The 15,200-nt window shown below is 50.5% G+C and overlaps 5 protein-coding genes across 5 annotated transcripts; 2 read left to right on the plus strand and 3 right to left on the minus strand.

Annotated features, from left to right (window-relative positions):
- Positions 1–16: 16 nt before the first annotated feature.
- On the plus strand, positions 17–4,355 carry TrAFT101_002947 (uncharacterized protein). Its single transcript, XM_024906110.2, has 2 exons — positions 17–3,532; positions 3,641–4,355. Exons 1-2 carry the CDS (start codon positions 417–419, stop codon positions 3,957–3,959), a joined length of 3,435 nt encoding a protein of 1,144 aa, XP_024764063.2. The 5' UTR covers positions 17–416; the 3' UTR covers positions 3,960–4,355.
- An 853-nt stretch (positions 4,356–5,208) lies between these two features.
- On the minus strand, positions 5,209–6,248 carry TrAFT101_002948 (uncharacterized protein; the record flags this gene model as incomplete). Its single annotated transcript, XM_024899416.2, has 4 exons — positions 5,209–5,578; positions 5,652–5,979; positions 6,039–6,107; positions 6,167–6,248. The coding sequence occupies 4 exons, from the start codon at positions 6,246–6,248 to the stop codon at positions 5,209–5,211; spliced, it is 849 nt and encodes a 282-aa protein (XP_024764064.2).
- Positions 6,249–8,529: 2,281 nt separating this feature from the next.
- TrAFT101_002949 (uncharacterized protein) lies at positions 8,530–11,248 on the plus strand. Its single transcript, XM_024909526.2, has 3 exons — positions 8,530–10,177; positions 10,236–10,536; positions 10,610–11,248. The coding sequence occupies exons 1-3, from the start codon at positions 8,582–8,584 to the stop codon at positions 11,104–11,106; spliced, it is 2,394 nt and encodes a 797-aa protein (XP_024764065.2). The 5' UTR covers positions 8,530–8,581; the 3' UTR covers positions 11,107–11,248.
- TrAFT101_002950 (uncharacterized protein) lies at positions 11,145–12,820 on the minus strand. The gene is made up of 2 exons (XM_024899478.2): positions 12,471–12,820; positions 11,145–12,330 (listed from the first exon to the last, which is right to left on the minus strand). The coding sequence occupies exons 1-2, from the start codon at positions 12,568–12,570 to the stop codon at positions 11,519–11,521; spliced, it is 912 nt and encodes a 303-aa protein (XP_024764066.1). The 5' UTR covers positions 12,571–12,820; the 3' UTR covers positions 11,145–11,518.
- A 351-nt stretch (positions 12,821–13,171) lies between these two features.
- Positions 13,172–14,720, minus strand: TrAFT101_002951 (uncharacterized protein). The gene has a single exon (XM_066126746.1). It carries the CDS (start codon positions 14,492–14,494, stop codon positions 13,430–13,432), a length of 1,065 nt encoding a protein of 354 aa, XP_065982853.1. The 5' UTR covers positions 14,495–14,720; the 3' UTR covers positions 13,172–13,429.
- Between the last annotated feature and the right edge of the window lie 480 nt (positions 14,721–15,200).

The raw sequence follows: 15,200 nt of genomic DNA on the forward strand, positions 1-15,200 counted from the left end.
GACAATCCACCACGGCTTAATGTCACTAGTTCGGAGCACGATGCTGCCAAACCGCCGTAAGGGTAAAAAAGGTCCCTGCAGCTCTCTGCTGGGATGCGGTTTGCTCTCGTATCTGCCCGCCTGTTTTTTTTTTCTCGTTGCCTGTCCTGTGTGGCGTTTCCCCCCTTAGCTTTGGATCGCTGCTCATGTGCGCGTAGTGGCTGCTGGAACGACTCGGAGGCGTTTCCTTGGCCCTGGTTTTGCTTTTCTGCTTCCATCTTCGCCAATTCCACGTCCGGGCTGGAGACTCGACCTCTGGTGCTCGCTGCGCTGCTCTGCGACTCGGGGCGTTGATTCGCCCGACGACATCCCTTTAACAAAGGGGGCAGTGATCGTCTCGTTGCGGCGCTGGGAGTGCTCCGCCTACAACCACCGCGATGGCACGACGCAGGTATAGGCTGTTTACCATCTGTGCGGCGGTTGTGCTTTTCCTGCTCTACAGAGTCTCGCAGAATGCGTGGGACGACCCTTCGCGCTATGCCAGCCTCAAATATCCTCCCTCTTCGAATTCGCCCGCTGCACCGCCAGCAGTAGCGCCAGAGAGCCGGCCGAAGCCTGCCCCGAAGCTCGATACCGACCCAGAGTCCAAGGCCAAGACTGAGGCCGAACCTGACTCTTCTAAATCCAAGCCAAAGCCCGAATCCAAGCCCGAGCCAAAGAAGCCCGAATCCAAGCCGGCGCCGGAAAATGTTGCCAGCCAGCCGAAGCAGAGCAAGCTGGACGACGATGAAGAGCCCGGCGTCAAACTTCCCAAGCTTAAGGACCTTGACTACTCGATACCACCGACCAATGGCAAGGATTCTGCCTCCAATGCCAACACATCCGATGATGACGACGAAGAGATAAACGGCATTCACCAGAAGAACCCGCCCAAGACCCCTCCAGGAACCCCGGTGGACACTCGAGTTCACTGGCACCCCGTCGGGGAGCACTTCCCACTACCTCCCGAATCCATCATCAGCCTCCCCACGGGGAAGCCGCTCAAAGTACCCCGGGTTCAGCACGAGTTTGGCGTCGAATCGCCAGAGGCCAAATCCAGACGAGCCAATAGACAGGAGCGGGTTCAAAAAGAGATTGCGCGAGCATGGTCGGGCTACAAGAAGTTTGCGTGGATGCACGATGAGCTTTCGCCCGTCTCTTCCAAGTATCGCGATCCCTTTTGCGGTTGGGCTGCCACCTTGGTCGATTCTCTGGATACCCTCTGGATTGCAGGTCTCAAGGAAGAGTTCGACGAAGCAGCCAAGGCGGTTCAAAAGATTGATTTCACAACCACGCCTCGCCACAACATTCCTGTGTTCGAAACTACCATTCGATATCTAGGTGGCCTGCTAGGCGCCTTCGATGTCAGTGGTGGCCATGATGGTGGTTACCCCTGGCTTCTTACCAAGGCCGTTGAGCTTGCTGAGATCCTGATGGGAATATTCGATACACCCAACCGAATGCCAATTCTGTACTACCAGTGGCAACCAGAATATGCTTCTCAGCCTCACCGCGCTGGTTCCGTTGGCATTGCGGAGCTTGGAACCCTGTCCATGGAGTTTACACGCCTAGCGCAGCTTACCAGCGAAATGAAGTACTACGACGCCGTGGATCGCATTACCGACGCCCTGATTGACCTACAATCGAGAGGAACTGCCATTCCTGGCCTGTTCCCCGAGAATCTCGATGCCTCTGGTTGCAATCACACTGCAACGGCCATCCGCGATCAACTTAGCAAGGCGGCGCAGAAGCAAATGAGTGAAGATGTCTCCAAAGCGCCAGTTGGCTATGTTCCTGGCCAAACTGAGTCAAAGCCAGCGACTGGAGAAAGAAGCACCCAAAAGACCCAGGCTGCGGAGGAAAATGAGTTTATCGTTGGAAAATTCGGTGCTGATGACGCACTTGCCAAATTGCAAGCTGCTGATGAAGCGAGAGCAAAGGCCATGGATAAGTCTACGGAGAAGCCCGCCGGAAAGCCAAATGGCTTCGTGGTTGGAAAATTTACCTCTGAGGATCCAAGAGACAAGCAAGCACCCGCTGGCACGACTGATGCGGAATCAAAGAAATTCGTTGTCGCCAAGATGGGAAGCGAGGAGCCACCAGTTAAGCAGATGCCTGCTGAAGCGCCGAGCAAGTTTGTTGTTGACCAGATTGGATCAGAGGACCCGAAAGACGATAAAAAATCCACCGAGGCTTCTGGAGCAAAGTCATCAGTCGGCAAAATCAGCACTGAGAACCCGGATTATGCCAAACAGGGCCCCCGTGAGGATGATAATACGGAGACTCGCCCGTCTGACTCTCTCCGCCGCCGAGATGCCCCACCAAGCGAAGAGCCTTTGGAGAAGTCCAACCAAGTGCCACCTGTGAAGACAAAGCCTCGAGGAATGCCACCCTTTGGAGCAGATGGTTCTACATCCAAGTGGGATTGCGTTTCGCAAGGCATAGTAAGTGGTGGATATGGATTCGAGCAATATCACATGGGAGGTGGCCAGGATTCGGCGTACGAGTACTTCCCGAAGGAGTATCTCCTGCTTGGTGGACTGGAATCCAAGTACCAGAAGCTGTACGAGGAAACTATCGAGGCGACCAATGAGTGGCTCCTCTATAGACCGATGGTAGATGGCGACTGGGACATCCTCTTCCCGGCTAAGGTCAGCACGAATGGAAACCCCTCTAAAGACTTGAGCGCTACGTTTGAAGTTACACACTTGACGTGCTTTATTGGCGGTATGTATGGTCTGGGTGGTAAGATCTTTGGCCGAGAGAAGGATCTCGAGATAGCCAAGCAACTGACTGATGGCTGCGTTTGGGCCTATCAGTCTACTGTCTCTGGCGTCATGCCGGAAGGCTCTCAAGTTCTACCTTGCCCAACCCTAGAGAAGTGCGAATTCAACCAGACTCTCTGGTACGAGAAGTTGGACCCGTCAAAGGATTGGAGAGACCAGCAAATGGCGGATTGGAAAGAAAAGGTAGCAGAGATTGAGAAGAAGCAAGGAAAGAAAATCCAGCAAAAACCCGACAGCGATCCCAGGAATCCTCAGCAAGGCGACGGCGATCCCAGAAAGACTGGTGATAAAGAAAAGGAGACTGCGGGTGACGCCCTGCAGCAGAGTGCAAAGGACTTTGCCTCATCCGGCGATTCTACTGCTACCCCTACTAAACCTCTCCGCAAAAGGGCGGCAGTTCCAGTGCCGAAAGACGGTAAAGCCCCGGCATATGAGGACTTCGACGTTGGCTCAGAGCTCCCACAGTCACTCAAGGACAAGATTGGCCTCAAGGGCGATGATAACCAGAAGAAGCCAGTAAAGGCGGAGGTTGGTAGCCAACGAGACCCTAACGCGCCCATTGACTCGGTTCTGGAAGCCAATAGGCTGCCTCCTAAGGAGTTTGACGAGCAGCAAGTGATTGTCCCCGAACGGCCGCAGTCGCATGAAGAGTTTGTAGAGTCGAGGATTAAGGACTGGGGTTTTGCTCCTGGCGTTACTCAAATTACATCAAGACAATATATTCTCCGGTAAGACTACCTCCTTTTCCTCTTTTTCTTCCCAGTTCAAGTATTTAAGTGCTTGGACGAACTCTGTAAACGAACAGGACCTTTGCTAACGCCTTGGCTACTTACTAGACCCGAAGCTATTGAATCGGTATGGTACATGTACCGCATCACCGGCGACCCCACGTGGATGGAAAAGGGCTGGAAGATGTTTGAGGCCACCATCCGCGCCACGCGCACCGAGATAGCCAACAGCGCCATCGACGACGTCAACAGCGAGGAGCCGGGTCTCAAGGACGAGATGGAGAGCTTCTGGCTCGCCGAGACGCTCAAGTACTACTACTTGCTGTTCTCGGAGCCGAGCGTGATCAGCCTGGACGAGTGGGTGCTCAACACGGAGGCCCATCCCTTCAAGAGGCCGGGGGGTAGCGTCATTGGCCACAGTATATAAGATAGAAAAGAGAAAGGAATCGTAATGAAACGAATAAATGGATAGGGTAATTACAATATGAAAAGAAAAAAAGGAAAGAGAGAGAAAAAAAAAATATCGTTTTTTTTTATCGTTATTGTTATTGTTAGGGCAGCATCGCGTTATTGTCTCGGGCTACTTGTTGTTTTGAGCACAGCATGTTTTTCTCCTATTATTCCTCCGTTGTTTTTCATTGCAAGAGCCATGAAACGAAAGGGTACGTGTTTTTGCATAGGTATTGGAATTAGATACTACGATAGGGCGTTAAGAGAGATATTGATGGTGTCGCCATGAAAATGCTACCATTATGAAAGTGAACTGGATTCAAGATTTAATGTCGCCCACTTAGGTACTGCTACACTTGGAATATCTATCTCGGAAAACAAAAAAGAGCATAACCAACCCGCATAATGTATGTACATTTCATCCATGATTGGTATATCATTGCATCGCGCAATATTTCGACAATCCCGCGGTTGTTGACTGCCGAATGGACAGCAGTCAACATGATCCTCTGTACTATACACGAAAACACAATTTTTTTTTTTCAATATCATCCTGCACAGAAAAGGAAAATAACAAAGGCATCAAAGATCAATAGATAAGTATGTATAGCCCATATCTCGATTTCCCCCTTTCGTCCCCAGTTGTATTCCCCAAACCAAACATACACAAAAAAAATAAAGAAAGGGACATTGCAAAACATAAATCCATGAAAATAACACATAACACATTTGTCGTCGGAAAAACTTGGTGCATTATCGTCGTCTATAGTTCGCTCAGTGACATTTGGCCGGCCGCCCATTCGACCTCATCCCTAAATAATTATCGTCTTCGCTCTCGTCATGTTGATTGCACTAGGCTCGTCGATTGGTGTCCATCATTGCGCAATGGCCGTAGTAGGAAGAGGCAAAGGTCGGTTTGTCGTAGGGGCCGGCTCAAGCTGTCGTCTGTTCCGGAAGAAAGCAAGGAAGGGTATTGGGAGAATTTTTTTTCTTCTTTTTTCAGTTTTTGTCGTTGTAGTGTTGCATTATGTATTCTTCGTGAACGCCATTGGTAACTCCGATGCTGATGTTGCCTGTAAACCAACCAACCCCCTAAAGTCGAAGTTGTGCCGCCCGTTTACACGCCCTGGTTTTTGCCCATCACATATACACGTAGTCTTCCCATCTCATATATCATTCCCTAACCTATTGTCGCCGCATACATCTCGCCATTAAACCCGCCTTCATCACACCATCGAACTCAGAACACGTATACTCAAGATCATTACGAGCAGGCCGATGGTGACGATGATAAGTAGCGTAAACGAGAACCAACCCATTACCATGGCGCTGGTGCCGACACCGCTCTTGACAACACCATTTCCAAAGTCTTGTGCGATGACGGATGCTGCGACGGATGCGGTATGCTGCCAGAGGACTGAAACGAGAACGAAGATGGAAGCGATGAAGATGATGGCCAGTGCGATTTGAGAAACGGGACGAGAGGGGAACGGCTTGACCTCGCGCTCGGATCCTTCAGAATCTTCTTCCTCGTGCCATCCAGGGAAAGTGGCGAGGAGGAGCAGACAGATAAAGGCGAAGATGATGGCGATGATGCTAAGGGCTCATGTCAGCAAAGTGCATATGACAAAGTGCATATGCGCACACAAATATGTGGAGGAATACTCACATCAAGTATGGAAACACAATCATATCCTTGAATTGGGCAGCCAGCCAGATGAGATTAAGAGGGTCCTGGTCAACTGAGACTTCCCTGGCCAGGGCTGTCGCATTGTTACTACAAAGCCACGAGCCACCATCCGGGTTGACGCAGATGCCGAAATAACCAACTCGAGCCTGCAGTTCGGCGTTTCCAGTAAGGCGTTGCATAGCAGTGTAGAAGCTATAGTCAACTTGCGCGGTATCGGGGTGAGCCTCGTAAGACTGGTAGTAGATGGAAAGCAGGAAGATGCCGGGAATTAGAGGCGATGAAGACGAGCAACCGGCAAGTAGCAGCGCTGTGATGAGCGATTAGCAAAGGCGTATGAGCAATTGGATTGGCTATTTGGCGACGTACATAGTAGAATGATTGCGACGACGATCAGAATCATCAGCACGTGGTGGTATCCGAGAAATGGGACGAATCCTGTTAAGACACATTGTTAGTGTTGCCGCATTCCAATCGCCCGTCGATGCGAGACTCACTCTGCCATCCTCGATGGAATCGGCGCACCGAGATGATCGTGGTACTCGAGCTAGAGCTCGTACCCGACCGTGTCGTCGCCATTGTGACTGTTTTATCAGAGGGAAATTCCCCTCTTTAAATCTGGACGAGACGAGTGTCGAGATAATAGAGACGAAGGGGCGATTGTCCGGGAGATTAAGCGCCGCGAGCGCAAGCCGTCCGAACTGCGCAGAATCCCTGTTGCGCTGCGTTCAACTCTTTGCCCCCAGTACAGAAGCACAGAGGCTCCTCGTCGCAGAATTGTTCGTTGATGGATCCCGACGCAGATTCGCGCAAGAATGTCGCGTGGAGGCAAGGATGGCGGGAACGCACGTTGGAATGGGCGAGCGGTGAGAAGCCCACTCAAACCAGGCTGGTATTCAAGGCGCTATTGCGCGTCGCCTGGGCTGCCCTCTCAAAAATCGTGGAAGAGGAATTGAAGAAAATCGGAACGAGCGTGGAATCCCGCCTAGACCCTGCAATGCTTAGAGTGACAAGAATGTCTTGCGTGGTGCGTGGGCATCAGTTGTCATGGACGACGTGCAGGACGAGACTTAGCTCAAAGAAGAAGAAGAGAGGCCCTCTTCCAAAAGAGGAACTGCAGAAAAAAATTGACAAGAAAGGGGTGCAGCCAACGTAACACGTAACCGCAGCGCAGGGCGTCCCTCTTTCTCTCTGGCTTCGCTATTCTCCAAGCTTTTCTTTAAAATTCAGATGGCTGGGGAAATAGTGGAAAGGTATCTTTAGATCGTGCAGCTTATTGCACTTCTGGCGCTCCAACTTGGGCGGATGGGCTCGCATTTTGGTTCGTCCAGCCACGCCATTTCTGGTATTGACTTTGGTTGGCCGGGAAACCAGGGTGACGTTAGCAGGGGTGGGGCCGCGGGGCAAAAAAGCTTGGCTGGGACCAAGACGCGCAGTTTTTAGGCGCTTTGGTGCCGCGTTGCGCAAGAGCCTGCTGGAGGCTGTAGCAGCTGGACTCGCTAGAGGCTCAGCAGCGCCGCAGAGGCCGGGGCTTTGGTGGGTATGTTCCGTTTTCCAGCGGGTGCCTTGCAGGGGATCAGTGCGCTAAAGATCGCTCATTGTTTTTGTACCAGAGGCTGGTGGCGACCAACGGGGCCGATGGGCTCGCGCCTCGGATAGCCAGTTGGAGGCTGGCCACATCTTGATTTGCGCGCGATCGATCGTCAGTGAAGGCATTCAGGCGGCAGAGACGGGGGTAAGACGCGCATATTCGTCGCGGGCCTGCAGCCTGAGGATTTCCTTTATGGGCGGCGTCCACGGTGCAATCTACTATGTAGGTCTGTCATGTGAAACATGAATGGAGTGCTACCACAGGCGCGTGCACTTACACGGCATCTTACACGTCTTCACTCTACATATAGCTCTCTTCCTTTCCAGCTTTTCTTTGACCACAGTTACAAGGAATTATAAATGAGATAGTATCAAGCAACACTCTTACCTCCGTGTACAGCACCCAGCCATCAGCGCTACCAACTTGCACCTCGTATCTTGGCGGGTTGCCATGACAATCCGTGGCTCTCACAGCCAAGTCGAGCTGCGCCGGAGCTAATGTCTAGGGTCGTGTCAGGCATTAATTGGCGCTCCGTACATGGATTGAGGTGAAGAGCGAGGCGCAGCTTCTACTGACCGCTTAGAAACAGGTTATGTTTATATATAGCAACTTCATCTTCTTTTACTCGCTTGTTGGTCGGAAGACGCGGAGGAAACATTTGGAAAATGCCTGTGCTTTCGTAACAAAAACAGGTAAAAATGCAGAGTGCATGGCCCGCAAATTAGAGTAGTCTCAGTCGCCTGCTGTCGACGAAGCCGAACAAAACGCAGAGTAAACATACGGCTTTTACAATTCTTGGCCGTCCCGACCGGTGAGCCAAGAGTCACGATGCCCCTTATTAATGCAGCAATACTTTGTGCCAGTAAGGGCTACTCGTAAGCACTGCTTTTCGGCGCTGTTCTTGGTGGTATTTTGCCATCTCTGCCCCCTTGTCTTTGCGGATAATGGCTGCAGCTCGCTATATTAGTACGGAGCAGCTGTTCCGCGACTGTACCTGCAGAATAATTGGTGTTATTGCCAATACTACAGCCACGAGTAAATGAATATCTTCATTTCTGCAAAGTATATGGGGGTGAGACAAAAATCGCGAATTGAATGGTTTTGTAACATTCTTAACCCCAATTTGGATAACAAACGTGAATTGTATAGTGCTTTTGCCTCCTACTATATACCTATCTGTGAATTATTAGTAGTAGTGCATGCATCGTGCCTCGGATAACCTTCGGTAGACCCATATCGATAAGCACCCCCAGCTACATGCAACGTGCATCGTCATACCTTCCAGCTTCGATGCAGCTTGATATGGCCACGTATAAAAACCATGGCGACCTTGTCTGGAATTCTCAATGGCAGCTCTCTTGATAGCCGAGTCGAGGACTATCTCGAGGATAAGCTTCAATCGACCGCTGATCTCGACAACCTCGACGAACTACTCACCAATGTCGAATTGCAGCGAAACCAGCTCCAATCGCAGCTCGACGATGCCGCAAAAGAGCTGGAAGAGGCGAGGCGCATAAGCGACGAACGCCAAGCTGCCCTTCAGGCTCGCATTGCCGAGTTCAATGAACTGCAAGAAAGCATCGACAGGCGCGTCCAAATAGCTGCTGCTTCCGATGCGCCGAGCGAGGCTATTGCGCGACTACAGAAGCCCATGAAGCAGCTACAGAGCGTCGAGCTGGCTCAGAAATACTTCTTGCTGCTACAAGACGCTGAGCGACTACGGAAAGAGGCTCGATCTCATCTTCCAGGCAGCCCCAAAGAGGCACTCGAACCGTATGCGCAGTTGAAAGAGCTGGCGATTAAGCTGAGATCCCTGCCCGGAAATGACGACCTTCATCTGGTGGATCATGTTGAGAAGATGACGAAGAATCTCTGGGATGAAATGAAGCAAATCATGTCTACCGAGTTAGAGACTGTGCTAAATAAGAAACACTGGCCTAAAGTCGACCCTCAGTCCGAAATGGATGAAGAATGGATAGCTTGTGTGGAGAAGCTTCTCGATTTGCAGATGCCAGAAGTTATCCACAGCGCAGATATCGTGGCTCTCTTGCCGTTTGAGGTCATGGCTAAGATGTTCGTTGCCGAGTTTCGCTTCCATTTTATGAGCGATAAACCAACCAGCAGCCCTCAATCAGTTGGTACCCACTGCTTCCCCTGGCTTTTGACAACTTTGGAAAAATGGGAGGAGTTCTTTCGCGACAATCTGGGCCATCTGCTGGCATCCAAGTTTCATGACACACCCGTGGCGAACAAGACCATCTATGCGGATCCTGCGTGTGCTCTCATCACTGCAATGCTACCCGTTGTTCGAGAGAAGATTGATGTAGTGGCATCAGAGGCGCATACGAATCCCGGATTTTTGAGCAGTTTTATATCTCAGGTCATGACTCTGGACGAGAATATCCGATCCCGTTTCAGCTATGACGGCGGTGACCCGGAGAATGGCTGGACAGGGCTGTCAGAGATCATCCTCGAGAAGTACTTTGATGTATGGTTCCAGGCTGAAAGGAGTTTTGCGCTAGAGAGGTTTGAAACCATCTTAGAGTCAAGAGACGGGCGCCAAATTGATTATGATTATTCGTTGCCTGGAAAGATGAAACCTACATTTGCGGCTGTTCAACTGACGGACTTGCTACGGGTGGTAACTACAAAATACGAACGCCTTCGCAATGTCAAGCAGAAGCTCAAGTTTCTCACGGATATTCAACTAGATATTCTCGATGGATATCACGATCGTCTGAGAAGTTCATTGGAAGCCTACCAGTCTTTGACTTCTACCTTGGGCCGGACCATTCACGGTGTAACGAAAGAACAGCTCGCTGCCCTGGAAGGAACTGGTACTTTGGAGACGTTGTGCAAAGTGATTGGCAGCTCTGACCATGTTGCAAATACCCTGGCGGAATGGGGAGATGAAGAAGTGAGTTTGAGTAAAGCCCTTGTGCGAATTGAAAGAATGATATTAATTCAGAGTATAGTTCTATGTCATCCTGTGGGATCAGCTGCACAGACGTCAATCTCGACAAGTAAAGCTACAGGGCTCCGCTATCGGTAACGTGGTTGGGAATAGCCATGATCTCAAGGAACGCACCGTCGCCGCAGTTGATGATGGCGACGAGAATGGGGCCATCTTTGATGAAACCATTGCAGCGTATACCAACCGTCGCAAGGCCGGCGAAGAGCTGCTCGTGGGTGCCTTGGTCGACTCTCACTCCAAAGCGCTGCGCGCCTATACCCATAATGTTCAATGGACAACAATAGGCGAAAGCGCCACTCCCGGTAAGCCCTGATATACATCTTTATTGCCACGAATAACTTATAAGTCTTACTAATATCGAATTTGAAATAAAAGATGACTCCTCAACGCTTTCCATTACACCTGAGCTGGATGAAGCACTGAGCACCTTGAAGAGAAACCTGGAGTTCCTAGGCAGAGCCCTCTCTGCGGCCTCGTTCCGGCGTGTCTGGCGAGATGCACTCGAAAAGCTCCAAGACTTGCTATGGACAAGTATCCTCACCCGCCAAACATTCACCACGCTTGGAGCCGCCCAATTTGCGCATGACTGCGCATCCATCTTTTCGCTTGTAGATCGGTTCATCCCCAACGGTTCGGCGGCCCTAGAGTCTCTTCGTGAGGGACTTGTGCTGCTCAATTTGCCAGCGACGGCAGCGGCAGAGAGCGAGGATGCCGTTGCTATAACGCTCAAGCAAGCTAGTGACCGAGCATTTACCGACAATGACGAGGCGCGTGCGGTGCTGGAAGAGCTGCAGCTCGTGGCTTTGACACCACTGAATGCAAGACAAATTCTTCAGAGACGGGTGGAGAACAACGAGAACGTAGGATGGTAAGGTGTAATGATTTTTGACTTTTTTTTTTTTTTTTTTTTGCATAAAGAGATAAGAAATAGAACTTTATCATTGTATCCGCCAGATACCGAAATCAACACAGCTTATAAGAAGATGAAGCGATTAATTCCATGTTGAATGTCTGGCTCTCATAACACATCACTCCATGAAACCATGCGGCTGTCTAGAATTAACAGGCAATTTCCCAAATTCCGTCTATATCCACCCAGAATTTCTTTTCGCTTCGACCCTTTTTCCGTGCAAAAAACAAGGAGGCATTCATTTTGTTCGGCTCTGATCCCATCCTAAGCCAATAACGCCAAAATAAGAAAAAGAAAAGAAAAGGCTTTTTTCCCCCTCATATATCTCTTTCATTTTCGAATCGCTTCGCTCGCTTTTCATTTAATGACTCCTTTCAGTTGATAGCTCGCATGGTCATTTCCACCACGGCAAAGGTGCCCGCGCTCACAGGCATTGCCCTAGCAAGGGTTGGTCCAATACCCTTCCAGAATCCCCTGATGCCATCGGCGCGGAATGTAGAAGCGAAGCAAGCCCGCATGGACGGGTACTTTTGCTGGGCGCCAAAGCCGTCGGTCTGCATCTTGCTCTTGACGACGTCGAAGGGGTAGCTGGCAAGCCAGAGGACCTCTCCAGCAAGGCCACCGTACAAGGCGATCTTGTAGGTGGGGATGTCCTTGCGGTCGATGCCGTTGCGCGCGGCGTCAGAGTTCATGAGGTACTCAAAGGTGGTGAACCAAGCACCGTAGGCAAAGGCCTCTCGCCAGATCGTCACGGCCTCACCGCGGTACAGGCCGCTCAGGGCGCCGTTGTGGGCGCTGATCTTGCGGATGCAGTCCAGGGGCCCGTTGTACAGGCGGCCCTCGCCGTGCGGCTGGCTCTGCAGGCGGATGCGGATGTGCTCGATGGGGCCGGACAGCGGCGCGTTGGCCACGCCGGCAAAGGCGCCCGCGGCGAAGTACTGCGCGTAGCTGAGGTCGGTCGTCTTGTGGCCGTGGCTGGCGTTGCGAGCCTCGAGCCAGCGCCGCGCGGCGTGGAATGCGCCGAACTGCACGGACACGCAGGCGCCGATGCCGATGAGGGGCGTTAGCGTGCCCTTGTAGAAGGCGAGCGCGCCTTCATGCTTGTAGATGGAGGCGGCGGCCTCGAGCGCGCCCGAGTACTGGTTCGACGTCTGGAGACGGACTTTGACGATGTCAAAGGGCTGGCCTGGGGCTGGTGTTAGTCTATCGCGATGCAAGCCGTAGGAAAGCGTTTCGTCCGGGCCGTCGCCAGAATTGCGCCGAACCCCAATCCTGCTCCTTCAAAACGAAAAGGAAGGCCCGAAAAAAAGAAATGGAATCGCATACCGATCAAGACTTGCGCAATGCCTCCAACAGCGCCGGAGAAGAGATCCTTCGCCGTCTGGAGCCCTCCGCCCTGTTGCTGTTCCAGCTCTACTGCCGCCATTTTCTTTTTTTTTTTTTGTTGTAATTTCTGAGTGGCCCCGCGGCCGATAACGGATAGAAGTGGCGGGGATGGAGAGATACGTTACGTCGAATTCGAGCAGAGGGTATATATCGGAAAATCAATAGAAGCGAATAGAGATGTGAATTGAAGAGAGAAAATTAAGAAAAGAGGAAACAACAGCAAAAGTAGGGCCAGCAGAGAGGAGAGATTGAAGAAAAGAAAGGGCCTGAAATTTGTCAAGTCTGGAGAGGCGCCGATGGCCCGATGTCGTTATCAAGTGGGGCTATTAGACGTATTGCTGCTAGTGAAAGGATCCCCCACGAATTGGGTGGATATGATGGAGAACTACTCCGTATTAGAGTCTTGGATGTGAAAAGGAAGCCAAAAACCCACTTTGATATTATGATATGGATAAAGAGAGAGGATGTGTGATTTTACTTATATCAACATCAAGCCTACCGCGAGAGTCGAAATCCCCCCTTATTTCACTCAGCAGATACCGCTGTTTATTCCGCGTGTAGCGGTTGAGACTTCCAACGTTTATGTAATATATTGGGTTAGCCTAGCGGTCTAGTAGAATTTCAATCTCAGCCACTGTATACTTTAGTCAACAACGAGAGGCCATCATCCAACGAAAACCTTCTTGTAAAATGTCTCTCATCCCCTCTATGTACTCTTCTCTCCCCTCTCTTCTTTCATAAACCCCATCCTTGATTCGCAATTTGACGTTGTCGGCCTGCGAGCTGATTTGCAGCCATATTTCGAGCGACCAGCATATTCTCATTCCACAACTCACAACCGCAAGACTTCCATTTTTTCCCGCAGGTGTAACAGAATTGTGCTCCGCATTTGCAATCTACTAGAGTGTTAATTTCGGGCTCGGAGAGAAGAAGAAAAGCAAGCACGGGATGATAAAAAAAGATGACAAGGGAAGAAGCTTACACATATGGTTGCATCCATGCGCCAACTCTACCAATCTCCGACATTTAAAGCATCTCTTCCACCCATTATCTCCTGCAATACGAAGAATATTGGCCGTTTCCGTGTCTTTAGGACAGTCATCCGTATGAGATGGGCCCTTACAGATGGTGCAAGTCTTGCTCCGGCATTTGACACACGTCGCCACCTCATCTTTAATGAACTGCGTGGGGATAAAGGTCGAGCAATTGGGTACGTGACAATACATCCTATTCGCTGAACCGTACTCGAGCTCCTTGGCGCGATATCTTCCAAGTATTTCCGGGGGGATGAAGATCTGGTTCACACCATCGAGTGGTATCGGTTTTCCGCAGCATCGAGGGGGGAATATAGACTCGTCGTTTATTGCTTTACTAATATAATTGGACAGGCATCCGCGACAATAATCGTGAGAGCAAGGGCATCGCAATGTGTCGACGAATGGAAAATCTTCACTGCAAACAATGCAGCGGCGTCTATTGGCCACTTTGGTCATCATCATTCTATTAGCTCGCTCTCCCATCCTAGATGACTCCGCAATGGGTGAAGGTCCGCCATCGTCATGAAATAGAAGTATGAGTTTGTTGACCATTTCATCAGAGATATTCTCTTTCAACGAACTTGTATCTGGTGGCTGTCTCTTTGGAAAGAGGTTGCCCTCAGCGATGTCATTATCATCAAATCCATGAAGCGCAAGCATCCGATCGCGAGTCGCTTGTTCCTCTTCGTTGACCAACTGTCTTATGATGTCTGCATCGCTCACAACGGCACGAGCTAGGCTGCGGCTCATTTCTCGATCGTGGATAAAAGCGTGAAATGACGCGAGCTCGGCGTTGAAAAGTTCAAGTGCCAGTTCGAAGTCAGGGGCCTTGCCTTCCTGGTATTTTCCCTTGGCCATGCTTTGGGCATCTTCCAATTGAAGCTGGATGATGAGATCGAGGCTTGCCTGATCCATTTCATAATCCATGATTGCTAGACGCTGTCGGAATTTGCAACAATTGAACGCCGTAGTGCCAAAGGCCTGTAATGGAAAGGCAAGCGATCAAAATCGACAATATTTTGTAGCAAAATGCTGCCACCAAAAAAAAAGGGCGGAAAAGATGCGAATGCCACCGAGTACACACTGAGCGAGTATGTAGTCTGTACCTGGTGAGTTGTTGGCACGAGACATGTGTCGCGCTTCTTCTTTGCCACATTCCCCTCTCATGCAGGAGGCCGACAATTGGGTCCTGAGAAAAGTCAACATGCTTGTACTCCATACAAAGCCGTTCGAATTGCCTGCAACCCTGCGAGCGGGGCACCACAAATAACATCCCGTATAAGGTTTCTCGCGGCAGAATTCTGCATAAATCCAGGTACAATCCACATGGGAGATGCACGATAGATTTGACCAGCCAGCAGTGGTCTTCGACCCAGTCATTAGCCTCTGGTTTTAAGGTGTTTTTTATATGGCAGAATACCACCTGCTATACACGTTCAGAGAGACTCGGAAGACGGCATACAACCCTTCAAACAATATGAAGCCGACTTGATTTGTTGCACATAGACGTGCAAGCTTTCTTTCTCATGTTAATCTAGCTATCTAAGATGAGGTGGAATACTTTATAACTACAGTTGCTAATTGTCATCAAAAGCTTTGAGCTTTGAGTCTGCATTTTACAACACATACTTAT

This window comes from Trichoderma asperellum, chromosome 2 (genome assembly GCF_020647865.1).
Source record: "Trichoderma asperellum chromosome 2, complete sequence".
NCBI lineage: Eukaryota > Fungi > Ascomycota > Sordariomycetes > Hypocreales > Hypocreaceae > Trichoderma > Trichoderma asperellum.